The sequence below is a fragment of the Marmota marmota genome, unplaced genomic scaffold (assembly GCF_001458135.2).
Source record: "Marmota marmota marmota unplaced genomic scaffold, marMar, whole genome shotgun sequence".
Classification (NCBI taxonomy): domain Eukaryota; kingdom Metazoa; phylum Chordata; class Mammalia; order Rodentia; family Sciuridae; genus Marmota; species Marmota marmota.
Genome location: NW_026000037.1, coordinates 2,127,300 through 2,151,021, shown reverse-complemented (window position 1 = coordinate 2,151,021; position 23,722 = coordinate 2,127,300). Strand labels below are relative to the sequence as shown.

At 37.0% G+C, this 23,722-nt stretch overlaps 1 protein-coding gene across 6 annotated transcripts in view; it reads right to left on the bottom strand.

Moving 5' to 3' along the window:
• Spata5 (spermatogenesis associated 5) overlaps positions 1 to 23,722 on the bottom strand; it is a 371,863-nt gene that overhangs the window by 109,376 nt on the left and 238,765 nt on the right. The window contains exon 16 of one of the 6 annotated variants that reach the window (XM_048812012.1): positions 21,938 to 22,083. The exons of the other annotated variants lie outside the window; for them this stretch is intronic. Coding sequence (XP_048667969.1) covers positions 21,988 to 22,083 — 96 coding nt within the window. The 3' untranslated portion in view covers positions 21,938 to 21,987. Of the gene's footprint in view, positions 1 to 21,937; positions 22,084 to 23,722 lie in introns of those variants that run through there. 6 annotated transcript variants of the gene reach the window in all.

Here is a 23,722-nt window from a genome sequence, read left to right as displayed (position 1 = left end):
GTTAAGAAAACGCAGTGGGAGATGAGGAGAAGCAGAAGAGCTCCTAGCCAATCTACCATACCACCTAAAGCTGGCCCCAACCAGCACTATCCTGTCTCATTCACCATCTGACCCAAATCAGCTTCAGCAGCTGCCACCCACCACCAGCAGGCAGGCCTGGTGTTACTGCAGAGATTTCAACAGATCAAAACAAGTAAGGATACTAGAGCTTCAGGTACATAGAAAATCACCAATCTGATTGAACAAGAGGTTATTCTCACTTCAGAAGCAACATTTCTTATACTAAGGTCTGCTGAAATAGTCTAAAGATGTTTTATGAGTTTAAATTTTATTTTTATTTTGATTATAACTTCAAAGACTTAAAATGTTAAATCCACTGAATGAACAGCTTATAATAGCTAACCATATTTCAATGTGACTTGCACTTGTTTCTGATTGCATCAGCATCAAGATGTCATCAAAAGATGACAAAATTTGATAAATGCAGTTCCTTTAACTGAAATTTGTAAGAATATTCTTAGAAATCTGATTACTTTCTTTATAATGTGTCCCTGTATTACTTAAGTTTTTAAGAAACACAGCTCTAGAGTTGAACTTAGGAAGAAAGGAGAAAAGGGCAGAAAAAAAGCCACTGATATGTAGCTTCCTTTTTACCCATCCCAATCAATTTATTTGGCTTATTTTAATTGCTAACTGCATTATGAATATATTATATGAAATAATGCGAACATGAGTACATGAAATAATGAGTACAACATACTTGTAATAGTATATCGGATGTACTATATAATCCAATGTACTATTACAAGTATTTTCCACGTATTCACTCATTTAATCCTTGCAAGCTTATGAATCCTTTTATTCTCCCTGTAGTGAGAGGGGAACAACCTGGCCAAGGTCATAGTGTAAATGAGTGGCACAGCCAACATCGCAATCCAGTAAGTCTGAATTCAAAGTATGTGCTTTTACCACTATGATATATTCCTTACAAAAAAATGCATGGGTGAAGATAGATGGCCCCTATACATTGAATTTGAAATTACTTTTAGTTGGATTATGAGCAAATGGAGCTAAGCAAAGCTGATTAAGAAGATTAACATCCACAGCATCACAAATGCCATTTATAGTTGATGGATTGATGGAATTTCAGAATTCCACGAAACAAAAACCAATCTATTGATAATCTAAGAGAGCATTAATTTCTCTCATGCTAAATTAGAAAATTCTGCTAGTTTTTGGTGGCCATTATCAAATTAAGAGAACTATAATAACCAAATAATTTTATTTATCTAAACAAGTTTCTTAATCATGCAGAGTTTCATATCAAATATATACTTTAGTAAGTGAACTGTATGATTCTAAGTTCTCTTGTAGCTTCAAATATTCCTGTTCAGATAGTATGTACGTATGTATGTATGAAAAATCAGAACTAATGCCTCAATGGACATAACACAAATCTAGAATTAGGTGCAAAAAGTATAGAGCAAAAGATGGTTTAGATGGAATAGTGAATGGAGAAACTATCACATACTCAATCTTCCACTGCTGAGTGCTTGCAAGCTACTCAATTTGATTTTTCCCTCAGTGAAAACCTCTCAAATTTAATTTTAGAACTAGACAAAAAAAATAATAATATGATTTATTTTGAGACTATTCACTTTATAATTAATTCTGGTACAATATCTTATTTAAAAAGGCAACCGAGGGCTAGGGGCATGGCTTCAGTGGTAGAGCACTTGTTAAAATAAGGAAATAAATGCATCTGATATTTATATTATTTGCAGAGTAGAAAATAATATATACCAATGAGAAATCATCCAAATGTATGTGGCTATAATGAAGTCAGAAAAAAATAAGAACATTCTGGAACTCTTCACATACAAGTAGCATATTTTTATAAATTTTACTGAATAGTATAACATACACATTAATAGAAGTAATATACAAATAATATATGCACGCAACAATAGAGGACCAACAGTTTTTCTAATGAAAGCATTTCAATCAGTATATCTGCTTTCATAATGGAAACTATGGACAATTTATTATAAAATAAAATAACCATATAATCTCATAAATTGCTTTTAGCCAAGTATTTACTGAGGAATAATTTACAAATAAAATTAATCAAATTTAAGTAGATAGTTCAAGATTTTTAGTAAATTTGCCATCTTGTGAACTTTCCCACGATCCAGCTTTAGAGCACTTTTGTGGACCTAGACACTGCCTTATGCCTATTTATGATTAATCCTCCAGGCAACTTCTAATCCAGCCAAAGCAACTATTCATCGAGTTCTTGTGTCTACAGATTTTCCTTATTTGGACACTTCATGTGTTATCATAAACATTCTCAGTTATTTTTATACTAAAAAATTCTCTAAAACGAATGTTTTTTTTTTCTACAGAACACTCTGAATAAAATTAATTTAAAAATCAAGTGAAAATGAAACTCCCAGGTGTTTTGGAAATTAAAACCATCTATATTTCAAAAGAAAAGGGTAATTTTAAGTTTCTTTTACAGACAGTAAAAAATTTCAAACTAAAAATTTCAAATTATTTTTTTCATTAAAAATCTATAAAATGTACTCAGTGCTGGGCATGGTGGTGCATGGCTATAATCCCAGCTACTCAGGAGGCAGAGGCAGGAGGATGCAAGTTCCAGGTCAGCCTGGAGCCTGCCTGTTCAAAATGAAACGTAAGAAGGGCTTGAAAGCACTGCATATGTGAGGCGCTGGGTCAATATCCAGCATTGCCAAGAAGAGTAGGTCAATCTGTCTGTCTGTCTGTCTGTCTGTCTGTCTATCTATCTAGAACCAAAATCACTAATAAGTGCCATTTGTTGTGTTTCAGTATTCATGTATAAAAGAATGAAAACTGAACTAAGAATGAGAATTCCTATTTTTATGGCATATGACACCTCAAAGTTTTGCTAATTATTAAAGCAGAAGTGCACAGGAAATTCTCAAAGACAAATCAACCAAATAAAGTAATGAAGCGATGGCACACAGCAAAGACCCAAAACTTAATGCATTTTAATAAATACTAATTGCATATTTTTAAATTAAGAAATACATTTTTTGCTAAGCACAGTGGGGGACACAGAAATCCATCAATACCGTTTCCTATCTTTCAAGTGCTTAAATTTCTATTGAGAAAATAAGTTACGCGCATGAAATAAGTATAGAAAAGCTCAAAATACAAAGTGAGGGTCAAAGTTAGAGAAGCGGGCTTCTGAGAAAACCTGGGGGAAAATCACTTTGGCTAAAAAGATCGTTAAGGTTAAGAGGAGGCAGATTCTGAGGTGACTCTTACAGAGTGACTCACAATTATACAGCTCCCCTAAATAAGAACACCATGGTAAATCTGCAGAGAGGAGTAAAGCAGTTCAGTGATCGGGAAGGAAGTCTGACCAAGGACATCAATACACAAGACTGAGGTACTCTGATTCAAGGGAAACAACGAGGTTCAAGTGGCACATTTCAAACCTTGCCTCTGACCACTGCACCCTCCTAAAACATGTAGAGCTTTATGATTATTAGATGAAGTTCAGTCAGGAGTAATTCTAATACGTGTGCCTAGACAGTAGTGACTTACACTTTTTACTTTTTGTATTAAAGAAATTTGAGCCTCTGTCCTGTCTTTGTTTACAAAGACTTACAAGTTTTCTTTTGAAGGCTGCATAATAGAGGGAGTCTGTGAGGCTCATGAGTCTCAGGGGGTCTGCACTGGGAAAGGGCAGCTCTCCCTTTAAAATAGCGTACGAAGTAGGTTTGTTTTCTGTGTGATGTACAGACATTCGTATTAATCTGGACACAGCATTTATACCCCTGTTTTATACATGATTAAGCTGTGACCCAGAGAAGCCAAATAATACGCCAAAGGTTGAAACAGATAGAAAGTGGCAGAACTGCTTCAATTCAGTCATGCCTCATGGTCAACTAAATGTTCTTTATGCCAGGCCAGGGTGACTCCTTATAAATAAAAATCTCTCATTATTTGGTATTCATTTTTAGAAAGAGACTTTATGATTTACACATGAGTACTTACATGTTCTGATATGTCTATATTTTCTGAGAACCACAAATTCTGAAATATTTATAAAAATATTTATAAAATAAATATTTTTACTATTACCGGGCCCATTAATTCTTTTTATTTTTTTGATGCTGCTTGGAATTAACCCAGAGCCTTCCTAAGTTCTATCACCAAGCTATACCTCAGCCAATTCTTTATTTACCATGGGGATAGTAATAAATACAGACACTAATAATTTGGGTTTTTGAAAACATTTATCACTGTCAACATTCCCTTCCAACATATACTTTCTAGAATACTTCTGACATGCCCTGCTGAAATTTATACTAAACGCTTCATGTTAAAGGGAAACGTTGCCTCTCTAAGTGAAAAATGGTTCTGATGTATGGAGTGAACTGAACCTACTTCAAGTGTCCCTCCTATGTGGCAGACCCTGCATGTATCTGAAGACCAGATATCTCCTTTATCATCAATCAAATTCTCCAAATCATGGATTCTTCTTGTGTGGCCCTGTTTCCTAACCCTTCCTGACCTGCTCACACTCTTCTGGACAGCCTCTATGAAGCAGCAGCAGAACGCTGCTGTCTGTTCTAGGTGACAGCCTTCCCAATAACTGTCGCTGCTGAGCCACCCTCCTTCCGAGTCTTTTACTCCTTCCTAACAGTCAGGAATCTACAGCTGGCAGACCCTTATCTTTCCTTCCTACTTAAATCCTGACCACTTTACTCTCTGTTTACCATGCTTGCTAGAGTTTCTCTTAAAATATTGTGATGGGATGTAAATCGACTAGCATCCAGGTATGAAGAGACTTCATACATCACACTGTCACTCATATATGTCCTTTGTTTAATCTACTTAGCTTCTTACTTAAAAATCCCCTCCTAAAGAATTACGTATAACCTTCATCCCTAGTCAACAGTTTCTGCCTCAACTCATTCAGTTTGAGCACTGATTGATTTTCATAAAATCTCATGATAGTATTTTGTCAATTGGGAAATTTAGTATTTTGTCAATTGGGAAATTCTCCTTCTCTGCTACCTACCTAATTCTGCACTTACTTGCCAGTTTTATCAGCCACCGATGTCATAAAATCTGAGCCAGGAATTTGGACTGCACACCACTCTACCAGTGCAGGTCTTGCTCTCATGTCTGTATCCCTAGCCTAGGGTGTCACTGCCACATGGAATGTCCAGTTTCCTAAAATACCCCTTCCCCAAGACTGAGTAGAATGATTATCTCTTAATCAGCCCTACTGGAAGCAGTCTATCCTTCTAGATAAATGGAATAAATTTCCATCATCTCATTAGTCAATCAGAAGTATTTAATGGTTATCTGTTACATGCCAAGCTCTGTACTAAGCGGTTGGGATATGAATCTGAAGAGTTATGATCCAAGCCCTCAGGGATGTGCAATGAGAGAATTGAAGTATTTAAAAGAAAAAAGAAAAAAAAAAAGAGGTATCTGCTTTATTCAGAGAAGCCCAAATGTCTGTTGGAGACATTCAGAAGATCTGATTTTTAAAAAATGAACATGAATTTAGCAAGCAGAAAAACAGGAAGGCATTTTCTTGTTCACAGAGATTTTTTTTTTTTTTGTAGTATGTGTATGGATTTTTTTTTTAAATAATTTTTATTTATATTTTTTACACAAATGGAGCACAACTTTCCATTTCTCTGGCAGAGTACATGGTATAGAGTTATACCATTCGTGCTTCATACACATACATAGGGGTAATCATGTCCATATCATTCCAGCTCTGCTCTCCCTCCTTCCCTCCCCTCTGCTCATTCCAAAGTTCCTCCTGACTTCCCTTGGCCCCTGCCCATTATGGATCAGCATCCACTTAACAGAGAAAACATTTGGCCTTTGGTTTGGGGGATTGGCTTACTTCGCTTAGCATGATATTCTCTACTTCTATCCATTTACCTGTAAATGCCATAATTTCATTCTTAAGGCAGAGTAGTATTCCTTTGTGTATATATACCACAGTTTCTTTACCCATTTTTCTATTGAAAGGCATCTAGGCTGTTCCCACAGTTTAGCTATTGTCAATAGAGCTGCTATAAACATAGAGGTAGCTACATCACTGTAATGTGCTGATTTTAATCCTTTGGGTATAGACTGAGGAGTGGGATAGTTGGGTCAAATGGTGGTTCCATTCCAAGTTTTCTGAAAAATCTCCACACTGCTTTCCAAAGTGGTTGCACCAATTTGCAATCCCACCAGCAATGAATCAGTGTACCTTTATTCTCACATCCTCCCCAGCACTTATTGTTGCTTGATTTTTTGATAATTGTCGTTTTGACTAGAGTGAGATGAAATCTTAAGAGTAATTTTGATTTGCATTTCCCTAATTGTTAGAGATGTTGAAAATTTGTTTTATAAATTTGTTGATCGATTGTATATCTTCTTCTGTGAAGTATTTGCTCATTTCCTTAGCCCATTTATTGACTGGGTTATTTATTTTTCATGGTGTTAAGTTTTCTGAGCTCTTTATGTTTCCTGGAGATTAGTGCTCTATCTGATATACGTATGGTAAAAATTTGCTCCCATTTTGTAGGCTCTCTCTTCACCTCATTAATTGTTTCTTTTGCTAAGAAGAAGCTTTTTTAGTTTGAATCTATCCCATTTATTGATTCTTAATTTTACTTCTTGCCCTTTAGGAGTCTTGTTAAGGAAGTCAGGTCTGAAGCTGACATGATGTAGATTTAGGCCTGCTTTTTTTTCCTATAGTCTCTGGCCTAATTCCTAAGTCCTTGATCCACTTTGAGTTGAGTTTTGTGCAGGGTGAGAGACACAACAATAACAACAACAACAACAAAAAAGTCAGGAATCAACCTAACAAAAGAGGTGAAAAACCTCTACAATGAAAACTACAAAACACTAAAGGAAGAAATTGAAGAGGACCTTAGAAGATGAAAAGATCTCCCATGCTCTTGGATAAGCAGAATTAATATTGTCAAAATGACCATATTTCCAAAAGCATTATACAGATTTAATGCAATTCCAATCAAAATCACAATGACATTCCTCATAGAAAAAGAAATCATGAAATTCATTTGGAAGAATAAGAGACCCAGATTAGCCAAAGCAATTCTGAGCAAGAAGAGTGAAGCAGGAGAAATCACAATACCAGACTTTAAACTAAATGCCACAGAGCTACAGTAAAAAAATACAGCATGGTACTGGCACCAAAACAGACATGTAGACCAATGGTAAAGAATAGAGGACACAGAGACAAACACAAGTAAATACAGTTATCTCATACTAGACAAAGGTGCCAAAAACATATGTTGGAGAAAAGATAGCCTCTTCAAAAAATGGTGCTAGGAAAACTGGAAATCCATATGCAAAAAAAAAAGAAAGTAACTCATTCAGGGAGATTTGATGGAAGTGGAAGGAGAAACAACCAAGCAGACACTGCAGGGAGGCCATCCAAGACCAGCCTGGAGCTCATAGAGGGCGCTAGGCTTTAGTAGCAACAGGTGATTAGCAGTAGGAATGAGCTGATGCAGATGATAATGTCAGAAGCTGGCCCAGGGCTTCAGGAAGAGGTGTGTCTCTATTTTGCCTTCAGTAAAACTGATGGTTCTGGGCAGGTCTGCACTCCACCCAGGTGAATCACCTTTTTTATTTTTTTTTTAAAGGATGTAACCTAATTTAGAATGTGGTGTTTTAGCACTGAGTCTTCTGGTTAAGGTGGGTAAAAATCTCATGTAAATAACTACTGGTTTCTTTACTATCAGGTGTAAAACTTGAATTTTCTCAAAGTAGAGAAAGAAATGAAGGATTGAAAGGGAGAGGATGGAAAGGAAAAGAGACGGGAGAAGAAAAGGAAAGAAGGGCAGGGAGAGAAAATCATACACCACTACTGTCCCTGCAAACAGAATACTTGATGAGGGGGGAAAAAGAGAGAAGATTTTTAGCACAATATAATTACTTAAAAATTCGTTAGCTTCATCTTCTAAAAACATTGCATACTTCGGTAATCTAATTCCGGAAGCTCACGGTTGCCTAAAAACAATAAGGTTCAGATGCTTTAGACTGGCATTCAATCATTTCATGTCTCTGCTGAACTCTAGGAGAGTCTCGAGGTACTGAAACTTGCTCTTCCACTTCAATTGCTAACTTAACTGCCACATTCCGGGGATCCTAAGGAGCCCATTCCCCAAGGAGCCCATTCCCTGTCTTCTGACACAGAAGACAAAGTCCTGAGATCAGTGCATATGGTAGTTAATCAGCTGCATTTTCATTCTTAGCATCCGTGAAGTGATGGCATACTTCACAATTAGCGATCTCGACCATGACATACATGATGTCCGTTTGACCTGGCTCCTAGGTGTCCAAAACACCACCGCCCCCCACAGTTGCTTCTTTAACAAAACTCAATTAGAGACAGAACTTTGACCTCAAGAGTAACATACCTGGCAGCTTCCAATAACATCAGAATGTCAGATTAAAAATCTGTCAAAATTTACAAAAGAAAACTTAATAAGTCATCTGTATATCCTTCAGAACTAGTTTCTCAGAACCACTTTGTAGCTTCCATCAAATAACAGAGATCCAATACTTCCAATGGGGCATGATTTACCTGCACTTTGAAAGTAATTGGCTCACATTTTTTTCTTCCTAACACAGAGTACTGGACAGAACACTGGACTAGGAATCAGAGTGTTAAGAATCCATGTTAACCTCATCTGAAAATAAACGGGGTGGACATGACTTCTAAGGTCTCTTTTAGCATTTGTCCTTGTGATTTTCATTATTAATATTTAGTTTAAGCTCACTTTTTTGATAGGTAAGTGGACTCTAAGGACACCCTTGTATTCTAGCAGCTGAATCTGAAGCTTGTTTTGAGTTACAGAAGCTGGCTTCCTCTTGAGCTAAGGTGATGAGACATTCTGGCACCTGCCGTCTGGCATGCTGTCCTATTCTTGCTGACTTCCTTCCTCTGACTTCTGCAGACAGGTTGCAGCAAGTAAAGCTCTCTTCAGGAGAGACTTATGTGCTCAAATGTTCCTTTTATATTTTCTTTCACTGACATGATGCAACAATAAGCATGGTTCCATACCACCTGTGGACTCTGCCTCTTGACACAAACTTCTTTGGGAAGCCACTACATAATAGGTATTACAACACTGTGAACTTGCAGAAGAGAAATGAAAAATGGAAAAAAAGACATTGCATTCATCTCTATCATTGTTATGCCTGTAAGTAAATTAATAGATCCTTCAGGAAACTAAGATTTTTATACTAAGTTTATAGACAACTGCATCAGGATCCAAACTACGTATCCTTTCCCTACCACATGTACCTAACCACACAGCTTTCCTCTGAAATTTCTCAGATCAACCTTTCATTGTAAATACATAGTCAAATTAATTCCAAGCGGAGCCCCAAACTTTAAAATGTCCCAAAGAAATAGAGAATAACTTGATCTGAGATGCAGGTTTATTATTTTCCCTTTCCAAAGTGGTTTTGGACAAGTCAATTTATCTTCTTAGAGCTGGGACGGCCACAAGTAAAACGAGGAGTCAGATGTCAGTGACTTTGATGTGTTCTACGCTTTGGCACACCACAGTGGCCCACTACCCTGGTGATACCACAGTGAGGGGAAGGCATGAGAAGATGTGGTGTGTGTGTGTGTGTGTGTGAGTGTGTGTGTGTGTGTGTGAAGCTTCCAGATCTACTTGTTAAGCCTATGGTGGGGCTGTGTATGTCGGGGACACAGGAGGCTGTCATGATAATCCCCCTTCACCCAGCCACTCCCACTGCTATGGACTGAGATACCAAGGCCCTTTTCAGTATCCAATTTCTGTGACTATACAATGGCAAGGAATCTTCCAACAACAACAAATTTCATTATTTAAGATGAGTGGGCTTTGATCTTTCATAAAGGAAGATCATAAATAAATACTTTTCATAAAGGATGAAATACTCACTTTCACTTAATGATACAGAAAGGTGTGTTTTTAGGAAAGACCACATATTTTGTGATGTTTAAAGCCAAATTGTGGCCAAAGAATTGTTTTATGTTAACTAATTAAGAAGTCATTAAGTGATACTTTGCTACATAGAGCAGGAATTAGAATTCTTCCTTTGAGGAAAACCTATTCTGAAAAGCAGCCTGTAGGAAACAGACTTACTGATCTAAGTTATGCATCAGAAAGAGCTTTCTATTAGAAAGAAGGCCCATACTAATTTCTCTATTCTTTCTTTTAACAATTTACCTGTCCTTCATCTTTAAAAACAAAACAACCCTCTCATGACAGGTGAGGTGGCACTTGCCAGTAATCCCAGTGACTCAGGAAACTAACACAGGAGAATTGGAAGTTCAAGACCAGCCTCAAAAACTTAGGGAGGTCCTAAGCAATTTAGTGAGACCCTTCTCAAAATAAAATGGGCTGAAGATGCAGCTCAGTGGTAGAGCACCACTGGTTTCAACCTTCAGTACAAAACAAACAAAACAAAACAACCCCTCTCATAATAGTTCTTCACCTTTTGACAGTAACATATCCACTTAAAATTCAGATGGTGCTTCGTTTCATTTTATCAATACTAAAAAATACAAACAAAAACTAAAATACTGTATAATTAAGGGTTAAAAGTCAAAATCCTCTGTTCTTCCTGGGGGTCTAGAAGCCAACCAACAACCTCTGCTCTATGAGTTTAGATTCTTTCACTAGTCAGGAGGCCATCAATCAGAGGACACATGCTTTATGGATTATGCAACTAGTAGGATCCCAGAATCACCTTCTAACATTGCGGCTGCCGTGGTCTACCCTTGTTCAAACTATTCTTGTATCTTTAAGATTCAGTTCCATTTTCCTGTTCAAAACAGAAATGAGGGGCTGGGGTTGGGGCTCAGTGGTAGAGTGCTTGCCTAGGATGTGTGAGGCACTGGGTTCAATTCTCAGCACCGCGTATAAATAAATAAATAAATAAATAAATAAATAAATAAATAAATAAATAAATAAATAATAAAGGTCAATAAACAACTGAGAGGTCTAATTTAAAAACTACCCACATCCTGGGTGTTAGTTCTTTGAAACTACATGAATGAGTTTAACTTACACATATGCCAAGGTTGGGACACCAGTAATACAATGGTAAATTTCTGGGTATTAAAGTATTTTTTTGGTTCCATTCCCAGTTTTCCCAGGAATCTCCATATTGCTTTCCAAATTGGCCGCACCAATTTGTAGTCCCACCAGCAATGTACAAGAGTACCCTTTTCCCCACATCCTCATAATGGCTGCCAATCTTACTGGAGTGAGATGGTATCTTAGGGTGGTTTTGATTTGCATTTCTCTGACTGCTAGAGATGGTGAGCATTTTTTCATGTACTTGTTGATTGATTGTATGTCCTCCTCTGAGAAGTGTCTGTTCAGGTCCTTGGCCCATTTGTTGATTGGGTTATTTGTTATCTTATTGTTTAATTTTTTGAGTTCTTTGTATACTCTGGATATTAGGGCTCTATCTGAAGTGTGAGGAGTAAAGATATGTTCCCAGGATGTAGGCTCCCTATTTACCTCTCTTATTGTTTCTCTTGCTGAGAAAAAACTTTTTAGTTTACGTAAGTCCCATTTGTTGATTTTTGTTATTAACTCTTGTGCTATGGGTGTCCTATTAAGGAATTTGGAGCCCGACCCCACAATATGTAGATCGGAGCCAACTTTTTCTTCTATCAGAGGAGAGCAACTAAGAACAGAGCAGGGAGGAAGAGCAGGAGGAAAAGATTAACATTAAACAGAGACATGAGGTGGGAGGGAAAGGTAGAGAAAAGGGAAATTGCATGGAAATGGAAGGAGACCCTCATTGCTATACAAAATTACATATAAGAGGTTGTGAGGGGAATGGGAAAAAAAACAAGGAGAGAAATGAATTACAGTAGATGGGGTAGAGAGAGAAGATGGGAGGGGAGGGGAGGGGGGATAGTAGAGGATAGGAAAGGTAGTAGAATACAACAGTCACTAATATGGCATTATGTAAAAATGTGGATGTGTAACCGATGTGATTCTGCAATCTGTATTTGGGGTAAAAATGGGAGTTCATAACCCACTTGAATCTAATGTATGAAATATGATATGTCAAGAGCTTTGTAATGTTTTGGACAACCAATAAAAAAATACACTGATGCAAAAAAAATAATAAAAAAAAGAATTTTTACAAAAACAACAAAAAAAATAAAGTATTTTTTTCTTCCTTTGAGAAGAATTATATATGAAGATAATTTCTTTTTGGTACCCCAAATAACTTTTGCTTACAACAAAATCTCACTATAGTTTATAAGCAGCTGGGTATAGTGGCACACTACTTATAATCCCAGCTACCTGTGGGGCTGAGGCAGAAGAGTATATAGTTCAAGGTTGGCCTCTGCAACTCTGCAAGACCTGACTCAAAACAAAATAGAAAGGGTGGGGTGTGGCTGTGGTAGAGTGCTTGCCTAGCATGAGAGTTCCTAGGTTCCATCCTCAATATCACCAAAGTGGCAGGAGGGGAAAGGTTATTAATGGGAAGGACAGGCAGGGGACACAGGCAGGATGAAATGGGAGAGAAAAATGTCGGCAAGGGATTCGATTTCCCTGTTAGCCAAAAGCACCTGTTGCACTTCCTGGTCACCTTTATCAAGGTCTCTGAAGTAATTTGCTTTGAACCCTTAAATTCTTTAACAATAGAAAATATAGGGTTGGGGATGTGGCTCAAGTGGTAGCGTGCTCATCTGGCATGCATGAGGCACTGGGTTCGATCCTCAGCACCACATAAAAATAAAGATATTGTGTCCACCTAAGAAAACTAACTAAATAAATAAATATTTTAAAAATTTTTTAAAAAAGCAAATATATATTTCAAGCACATGCCCTATGGGGTTTTTGTTGTTGTTTCTTTGGTTTTTTTGCTTTATAGATTTTTCTCTGGTCTGTCTTATAACCTTATGCTGTTGCTATGATTGGAATTTAAGGTCCAAAGAAACCAAGTTCTTATTTTTAATTTTTAACACTTTAATTGAGAGAGTTTTACTTGCAAAATCTTAGCATGAACAACCACCATCTGGTTTTGGTGGCCTATGAAAGGCAGCGCCAGCTCTGGAGTAAGGGCACCTGTTCTGGGAGCCACAGGCACTGCCTGCCCGCTGCGAGCTGCTGGCTTGCCAGTGTGTTTTGCAGTGTGTTTCACAAGGGCCTCAAAAGAGAATCTCTCCATTCTCCTCTCTCTCCCACTGTGGTATATTTCATTTCACTTTGATAAATATTATAGAGCTTTATAATTTACTATTTTCAGTTTTGCCATTAAACTATAAATCATCCTTCACCGAAATGAGAAAAAAGCTTTTTATATTTAGATAATATCTAACACTGTCCATTCCTTGCAAGCTTCCATCTAGTATCATCATCCCTCAAAAATTTCTTGTTCTGTAATCTAAGTGTGCCAGTAACAAATTCTCTCTACTTTAGTTTGCCTAAAAATGGCTCCACTGTACTTTCATATTTGAAGGATATTTTTGCTGGAGAGAGAATTCCGTATTGATAGTTTTCTCTTTCATTACTTCAAAGACAGCAGCATTTGATTGTCTGTCTTATGCTGTTTCTGCCAAGAAGTTAATGAAAAGTTCACCTTTGTTCCCCTGCATCTAACATTTTTTTTCCCCTTTTCTTTCTAGTTTAGAGTGTGTCCTGGCATGGCTTTAAAATGTTTCTCTTGTTGATTTTCTTTGTTTTTGTTTATTCTTGCAGCTACTGTTATCTGTTGATACTTTCTTTTTTAATCAAATCTGAGCAAACCTGGGTCATTATATTGTTAAATGTATTCTCTGATCTTCTTCCCACCTCACATCAGGAATCCAATTTCATCTCTGTTAAGTCACCTCTATTACTGTCCCAAGGTCCCTGAGGCTCTGGATTCTCTGTTTATTTATACTTTTGTGTACATGGCTTCCCATTTCTATTGGTTTTCTTTTTCCTGTTTTTCTGTGCTTCAGTGTGAAGAGGTTCATTTGCTAATAGGTCTATATGTCTACTGACCCCTCTCTGGCAGTGTCTAACCTGCTGTTAAGGCTATTCGATGAATATTTCATTTCAGTTTTTGTGTTCTAGAAATCTAGATATTTATTTGGTTCTTTTTTCAAAAAGATAAGTCTATGAACACAGTATTTTAGCGATATAAAGGTCAGAAAGAAAACCCTAAAAGAGTTAAAAGTGGTTTATCTTGGAGAGTATGAACTGAGAATGAGAGGAAAGTAAAAGACTTGTATTTTCTTTCAGCCTATTGTTCCATCTGACTTAAAAAGGGGGGAAGATAACAGTTATTTCCATAACAAAACTTAACAGAAACAGATGTAAATAGAAAATAAACATGTTAAATGACTTTATAAGTAATATGACCTTGTCTCTGTCTCTAAACATAAACTTTTGCCTTCTTGGAACTATTAGGAAAAAATTCCTCAAATTTTTCTCTACCTCACCCCCCTCTGCATTTTACTTCAATGCGGAGACTGAGGAAACAGTCAGACCCAATCAGACTATGAACAAGCACATTCAATCTGCCCTCTCCTCTCCTCTTTCTATCTTCCCAGGGCCAAAACCGCACACCACTATCAGTCAACCTTTAAAAAGCTGTCACAGACAAGGTATAAAGGAAACAGGCTCATGTGATCACAAGTGTGATAGAGGGATAGCACTTATAGGAAGCTGTCACACTACCTGTGGTGGGTTAAAAGGGGTAAAAAATTTGGACTTGAGTTGGTTTCTCCTTTGACACAATCTAGTCTGGCCTCATGAAATACTCTGTCTAAAACACTGAACAAAAAAATGGGGAAGGTGAAATGGTGTGACTTCAAAAGAGGGTATTCAGAGATCTGAGCTTTTGTTCTTCAGGGCTTGAACACCATCTTAGGACCTGTGAAGTCAAGGCTGTAGACAGGCCGCGTATGAGAGCTCCACACAAACGTTCCAGATGAGCCAGACATACAGGTGGGCCATAGTGGACATTTTAGGCCACTCAAGTTTCTACTGAATTGAGGAAGCTCAGATATGGCTCAACTGCTCAGGAATCTGAATGATAGAAGTAATAAGCAGGAGGATCTAGGCGCAGTGGCACACACCTGTAATCCCAGTGGCTCAGGAGGCTGAGGCAGGAGGATCTCAAGATAAGACCAGCCTCAGCAACTGAGTGAGGCCTAGACAACTTAGAAAGACCCTGCCTCAAAATAAAAAATAAAAAGGGTTGATGTGTGGCTCAGTGGTAAAGTGCCCTGAGTTCAATCCCCAGTACCTGCCTCCAAAAAAAAATTCAAGCAGGAAGAAAATGTGGAACGTTACTTTGATAGTAAGACACAAGTGGTCACTATGGTGAAGATTAAACAATCAAATGTAAAAGATTAAGGAGAGTATGTGGCATAATATTCAATAACATAGTATTCAATAAATGTTAGCAATGCACATTCTGAGATCTTGTATACCAGAAAATACTTGAATTTATCTTTGTTGAATAAACTAACTTAGATTCAAAATTATTTCCATCACCATTCTGAAGATTCCTCGTGCATCCCATGTGTTTATCCATTGGTTTGTTCATGTTCCTCTATAAATCTGTTTTTCCCATCTGAAAGTTTTCAGATTTTTCCCTTTGGTTTTGATGTTCCAATATATGAATATAATAAGTATAAATGTAGACTTATTCCTATCTATACTCTTTTTCTTCCTTTCTATAATCTACTTACACTTCATCTTTTCTTTTTGGGTCCTGGGGATTGAACCCAGGGGCACTTTACCACTGAGCTATAGACAGAGTATTTCATGAGGCCAGCACTTTTTAAGATTATTCTTTATTTTGAGACAGGGTCTCACTGACTTGCTTAGGGCCTGCTCAGTTGCTGAGGCTGGCCTTGAACCTGCAACCTCCTGCCTCAGCCTCCTGGTTGCTGGGAGTACAGCCCTTTTGTTTTCAGTTTTAACAACAGCATTTTTTCAAGCTCAGTAAATCCAACTGGTCCTAACTATTTTTACACTTTCTTTATGAACCCCATAACTCTCCCTCTGCTCTCTTATTTTCACCTTTATTTTAAAATCACGTTACATAGTACCACTGGTTCTGCTTTCTCTATGCTGCTGCAACTCTGAGGGATCTCAGCCTGGGTGGATGGGCTCAGCTGGTGCATTTAAAAGTCCATCACTGCCAGAGCTTGGACGCTACAAGAAGTCCTTCAGTGGTGAGCAGACTCATGAACTGCAGTGTATCTGGATGACAGAGTGCTATTCAGCACTAGCAAAAACAACAACAAAAACGAAGTATCAAGCCTGGAGAACACATGGACCCTGCCTTAAATGCATACTCCTGAGTTGAAGAAGTAACCTGGAAAGGCCCTCTACTGTATGATTTCAACCTCGTGGCATTGTGAACACAGCAAAAAAGTACTAAAAACAAAATAAGGACCAGGGGCTACCCAGGAGGAGGATGAATGGGCAAAACACTGAGGATTTTAGGGCAAATCAAGGCATTTTCCATGATATTGTCATTGTGGATACACGTCATTATTCACTTGAACAAACCTATAGATGTATAACAGCAAGAGCAAACCCTTATATAAATTATCACCATCTTATGACTTAACATAAGATAATCACGGCCAGGTGGCAATGACCAATCATGTAGGTTCACCAGTTCTGAGAGATGGATTTCTCTGGTGGAGGGCGTTTATAGCTGGGGAGGCTGTGTTTTTGTGGGGCTAGGGGAAAGGTCTGCATCTTCTTCTCAGTTTATCTATGAACCTAAAACTGCTTTAAAATATAAGTCTTTTTTAAAAAAGCTATTTACTAGAATAATTTTCAAACTAATTTAACTGAGTTTCAAGTAAATTATGAATAAAGAAATATAGCAGCCATGTAGAACATATAAGCCCCATAATTTTTAAAGGGTTGGTAGCTAGACAGTGATGGGTGTGTTGCAGGCACGCTGGAAAGAAGCCAGACTTGGCCAGGTTGCCCACTAAATAGACAGCTGATGCCTGATAGAAAAATAATAAATGTAAAAGAAACTTGGGAGATTTCATTAATAGTCATTTATAATAGCTAACACAAACACTATCCCTGCAAGAACTCCCTGAGCAAGTCCCTGAGCAAGAAGAGAAGGGTATCCAGAAGGAGCTAGTGAGATACAGGAAATAACAGAAATTAAAGAATTCAAGAAATGTATACTTTAAAACTGGATAATGGAGGGCAGGGCATTGAAGGAAAGAAAAAGAGAAAAAAGAAATAATAACTAAATATTTCATCAGTCAAAATCAAAACTCCAAGAACTTTTACATCAAAGATAACAGCAGCTGGGGGAACAAAAAGGACAAGAGGTTGCTAGAGATCAGAGGATTCCGATTCTTGTTTTTCAGGGAACTGTATAGATATTAATGAATTTCAGATCATAACAATGCCAAGTAAGCAGAGTTACAGAATCAAACTTAAGCTCTCTATTTGATACTGTGGAAAGACTATTCAGAATTGGGGAGAGAGTTGTTACTGGCAAAGAGCAACGATTTGCAGAATCCTTGTCACCTGACTGTGCTTGATGACCATGGCCTCACTTAAACCATGGTCCAGATGCTCCCACTGCCTGAGATCCCAGGGCTGGATGCCAAGGCTGATTCTTACCTCATCATTCCCTCAAGGTGAGTGCACAGGGTTGGAAGTGGATGCAGTGAGTGTGGATGTGTGCCCGATGGCTGGTGGCACAGCCTTGTGCCTCTTCCCCACTCTGAACCATTCTTCCTTCCTTTCAGTTGGAAATTACAAGATGTGTAACACCTTATGACGAACTTGATCCCGTTCCTTTAAAGTTGCATTTTTTGTGTTACAATTTCATTCCTCTTTTTTCTTGACAGTTAAATGTCATATGATCAATCTTGCAGAAGTCATTTAATTTCTTTAACTTCTTACCAGGCAACTTCACATGTGGGGTGTGCATGGTACACATAGGAATTATAGTTTAAGGAAATACATTCTAGAACTTTAGTGGACAGAACTGTTTAGGCCAGAGAACCCTTTGAGATGAGTGGGATGTCTCTTTGCAGAACTCTCTTTAAAGACTTCTGAGGCACCACACACAGGCATTGGGGAAGAAAGTTCAGAAGCTGGGAGCAGGCAGCCCTGGAGGGCCAGCACCAGAGCTGCTATGACCCTCTTCTCAGTATTTACAATGGACAAGGACTTGAAGCTATCATCTTCTCTGATATACAACCAAGATTTCAAAGGATTGAGGGATGTTACTGTAACAAAAGTTTTCTAATCTCATTTACGTAAACACGGACATTCTGAAGTTCATTCCACATATTTAAAATATTTTTGAAATAGAATTTAAAAATAATTGAATAATAGCATTGAGTTATAAGTCTTCCATGTTTACAAGAACTCATTGGGTTTTCCTCTGCACAAGAAGGCTATTTCCAGATCCTGGTGGAGAGGCAGGCTAAGACAGGCCATCTCCAACGGCTCTTTCAATACTTCCTGGTTCTAAAATTGAGTAAATATTCTCCCTTTTCATTTCTCTTTTTTGGCAAAACACTGAATTGCTCTGGAATAATTTCCCATTATGCTCTTTAGAGCTTAGACAATCAGCAATGGTATTCTTAAAGTTCACACACCAGCAGGAGGCAACCACAGTTTAAGCAAGCTCACATTCCACTGTATGCCGAACTTTAAATTTCTATTTTTTGACTTTGAAAACGTAAAGCCTGTCTGTTCCAGGACCTGGGCTATGAGGGACCATGTGTATCCCCACCGAAAGTCATACTCACAAACATTGGGGTTTCTGAAAGCTGCTGGAACAATTAAGTTTATTATAAAATACATAATGCTACAACTCTTAGTAATTATGATTTTTTTTTGAAACAAAAAATCCTGGCTATTTTCTAACTTAATATGAACACTTTTTAAAGAAACAAAATGAAAATTAAAAAGGCATCAAATTGGGGCTGGGGATGTGGCTCAAGCGATAGCGTGCTCGCCTGGAGTGAACAGGGCGCTGGGTTCGATCCTCGGCACCACATAAAAAATAAAATAAAGATGTTGTGTCCACGGAAATTTAGAAAATAAATATTAAAAAATTCTCTCTCTTTCTCTCTCTAAAAATAAAAGGCATCAAATCTTTTTTTGTTGACATTTATCACATGTTAATAGGATTCTAGATTAAAACTGCATTGCAAATATAATTAAGATGGGTATTTCTAGACTATGACCTTTCTAAACTTCTCTAAAGTATTACTACAAATCATTAATAATCTATGGAAGGGGATAGTAATAGGAGGGACAGTGGCATGAATCTGACTTAACTTTCTTCTGTTCATATATGAATACTTCACAGTCAATCCACATCATGTACAACCACAAGACTGGGATCCTAATTAGAATAAATATACTCCATGTTTGTATAAAAATGTCAAAATATACTCTACTTTCATGTATAACTAAAAAGAAAAACAAAGATAACAAAGAGTAATCCATAAGCAACCTCCAAAAAGAAAACTCAAAGGTTAAAAAAAAAATCAAATAAAATGTTAAATTTTAAAAATCCAATAGTCCAATTATCAGTCATTAGAATTCACTTCTCAATATATTTATTTTTCTTTAAACCAGTATTCCAAAGGGACCCACCTCATTGGAAATCAATTTCCTCACTTACATACTGAGAAAACACTTGCCAGAACGCTATTGGGAAGTCACATGAGATAACACGCATCAGCACACGGTGAACTCAAGAAATGTTACGACTTTTTCACCTTATTAATATTGTCTGGAAATTGTTACAAAGTCATTGGCTTAAGACTCAAACAACTGACTAATCCAGCTACTACTAAATATTAACTTGGTGGAGCTTTTTAAACATTAGATTTCTTTCTATAACAAGGAAGATTTTGTTATATAAACAGGGAGTTTTACTGGAAGTGTTCCTTATGTCATTTGCAAGATTAAATGAAGAAACTGTAGTCCATCTTTTTCTTCACTCAGTATGGTCTGCTTTCTTGACTTATCCCCACTTCCGTTTTTTTTTTTTGTTTGTTTGTTTTGTTTTGTTTTTTTAACAGAGAATTGGGCAGCTGAGAAAAAGTACTGGCACTTACACTTGAGCTCTGTCAGCATGGCTAGGTTAAGATCACTCCCCAATTATACAAAAGGCAAGAAAGCCAGTCAGAATAATAATGAATGATTTGCTAAAAATTAACTGCATGTGTGACATAGGCACAGAACAACACAAATAAGAAAGCAAAGCTCCAATTTAGGGAAAAACAAAAAGATAAACTGCAATATAAAGCCATACTCATTCCATATTAAGTGGATCCTCTACAAAGTATACTCTACCAGAGCATGAAAGAAGGAGAAAATATTCAGAGTTAGAAAAATATCTGCTTTCACTGGTGGTCTCAAAAAGGAAACAAAACAAAACAAGGGGGGGGGGGCACAAACAAAACAAAGCAGGGAGGCACATTTGATGGTATTAAAAAAATAAACCTGCTTTCAGTGCAATGTCTAAGCTAGCTTAACTTTTCCACATGTCCCTCTACTGATGCAAGCAACCCAAACTGACAGATTTTTAAAAATTATATATAAAGAAGAATACAAGGACTTAAGAACTATTAATAAACGAATATGATCAATTTCATGAAATAATCAAGAAATAGTGTATAGGTCCCCAGGAATTGGAAAATCCCACATGAAAGGTACCCTGTGGACTTATTTTCATCCCAGTGGAATCTTCCTTTACTTCAAAATCTGACTGTAAAAATAAGCATGTTTTTCCTCCTCGTTAAAGGAAATGTTTCTCCTTTTAATCTGAGAAGAGGCCAGTTGCAGAGAGAATAGAAAACACACCTGTATAATTATGGAGCTCGTAATTACTGTGTGGTTAAAAGAGCACCGCTGTAAGGCATCTTCCCTTCTAGAGTAAAGGTGGGGTCTCTCTGGAGAGCAAGCTATTTACTGGCTTCTCTTCTTGCATCTGGCACCCAGTGCAGGACACACTATATAAAACTATCATCTGGGCTCAGATCCTAACAGAACAAAAGCAAAAACAAGCACAGTTACCATTGTTAAATTACTCGGAATGTGTAGATAAATTGATAGGTCATTTATAGGTCATTTATCAGTTTATCCTTACATTAATTGAACCTTAATAGGCAAGACAAAAGTATGTATTAGAAAGAATATGAAAAGGCAAAGGAAAACTGAAGTTATAGAGAGCTGAACAATTACGAGGATGTGCTTTTCCAAAATTTCCTTCATGTCTATACTCAGCATAATAAAAACAGGACTACAGCAATTCCTAGAGCAACTGGAGAAACTGTCAATTTCACCAGGCTAGATTGTCCTTCAATTTACTATCTGCCTCCTAGAACACTACCTAGCACATGCTATCCCTTAGTCTTCTCATTTGTAGAAAGAATAACTACCAATTACCAAATTCATAGTATAACTTGGTAAATTAATTAGAAAACTGACCTGACCTCCCTGCTAAGAGAGGAGTTACTCAGTCATTTCAAAGGAGTGCAAACAGGACTTGGTTCAGTTCCTGAGAAGAGACTTGTAAGATGCATTTGCTTGACTTGAATAAAGTACGATAAAGAAATAATAAAATTTTTTTAAAACACTTTGATTCAACATATTAATTATTAAAATCAATACTAGCCATTATGTGTGGTTTGGTTTAGGTGTCAAAAAGAAGACACCAGATTGAATAATAAAACATTCTCAAAACCTAAATATTCATATAATGTAATTACTGTGACAAAGACTAATATCTTTGGACTAGCTCTTTCAGTTCAACATATACAAGAACTGTAGAATTAATTATAATTCTAAAAAAAATCAAACTAAAATAAACTTTGGTTTACTTACTATCACAAAATAAATCTTCTACTTACTATCACAAAATAAATCTGCACATCTTCTACCGGGTGGGTGACACATGCTTCTACGTACACAGGTGCTTATACCTTTCCCATAAGAACGACCAAACATTCTCATAACTGGTAGGCACAGTTATAAGCTGGAGCCAGCCAAGTGCACTCTGAAAAATGATACACTTACATAAAACAGGTTATCTACTAACATTTAGATGAGATATACACTATCCAGTGCAGGCTGAGTTTGTCTTGACTCCTCAAGGAATTGAGACATAGTGCACATGTCCAGTTATGACTCTAGGGATTGGTAGAAAATTTATCTCAGGAGACTTACTTTATAACATTATCAAAATTTTAGGGAAGGAAGATTTGTATATGAACAGATATATTTGGGTATATACAGAAAACTATTTATAAACTAGTATAATCAATTATTTAAAAAGTAATTATGTCGTACATACCCCTTTAACAATAATTTCAAAAAAAGCATGCACACTGCAAAAAAAAATTGCAGAAAAAAATTATATGCTTATTTCTGCAGATCTTCAACATTTTAAAATAGTCACATCTTTTGGGGTTTTTTTGGTTTTTGTTTTGGAACCAGGGGTTGAACTCAGGGGCACTCAGCCACTGAGTCACATCCCCAGCCCTGTGTTTTCTATTTTATTTATAGACAGGGTCTCACTGAGTTGCTTAGTCCTTGCTTTTGCTGAGGCTGGCTTTGAACTCGAAATTCTCCAGTCTCAGCCTGCTAGGCCGCTGGGATTACAGGTGTGCACAACCGTGCCCGGCTTTTTTTTTTTTTTTTTTCCTATAAGCAAATTTTTATGTACAGACATATATGCATATGACAGGTTTATTTTTTAGAATTTATATTGGAAATATTTAGGGAAAATGAAGGGCTGAATAACAAATGAAAAACAGTATCCTCCTGTCTCAGTCTTCCAAGCTGCTGGGATTACAGGCATGTGTGATTTTTATAACATTTTACTATCAAGATTGTACACACCTGGCTAAGAGGGTTTAAATCTGGAAATTCTAGTTTTACATTTTAAATTAGTATAAACTATTTAATTTTACCAACTGATAGTGTTTTAAAGGCTAAATAAGATCAGAATTACAAGTTCCATACAAGTTAGTCATGATTTTTATAACATTTCACTGTCAAGATTCCAATCATTAATTTGCAATTGGTGTAATATCTGCATGTGGAATTTAATGTGTGTTAATAACAAGCGTTCAATGGCAAGAGTCATTGAAATATTTTGCTTCTCATAAAATGGTCTTCAGTCTCTGAAACTACGGTTGTTGAGAGCCCTCCACTTTGACCCATCTATCCTTTTCTGTAGATGACACTGTATGTTTCAGGTATCTTGCAGCTAGATGTTCCTTTTTGTGGGGGTGGGGAGTAACTGGGGATAAACCCAGGAGCTGTTTACTACTGATCTACATTCCCAGCTCTTTTTATTTTTTATTTTGAAACAAGGTCTAGCTAAGTTGCGGAGACTGGCTTCAAACCAGTATTCCTACAACCTCTGCTTCTGAGTGACTGGGATTATAGGCGTGTGCCCCTATACCTGGTCAGCTAGGTATTTCTTAAATCTTTTTTTTTTTCTAATTGCTGGAAATTCTAGTTTTACATTTTAAATTAGTATAAACTATTTAATTTTGTCAACTGATAGAGTTATAAGGGTAAATAAAATCAGAATTACAAGTTTCATACAAGTTAGTCATGATTTTTATAACATTTTACTATCAAGATTGTACTCATTAATTTGCAATTGGTCTAATATCTGCATGTGG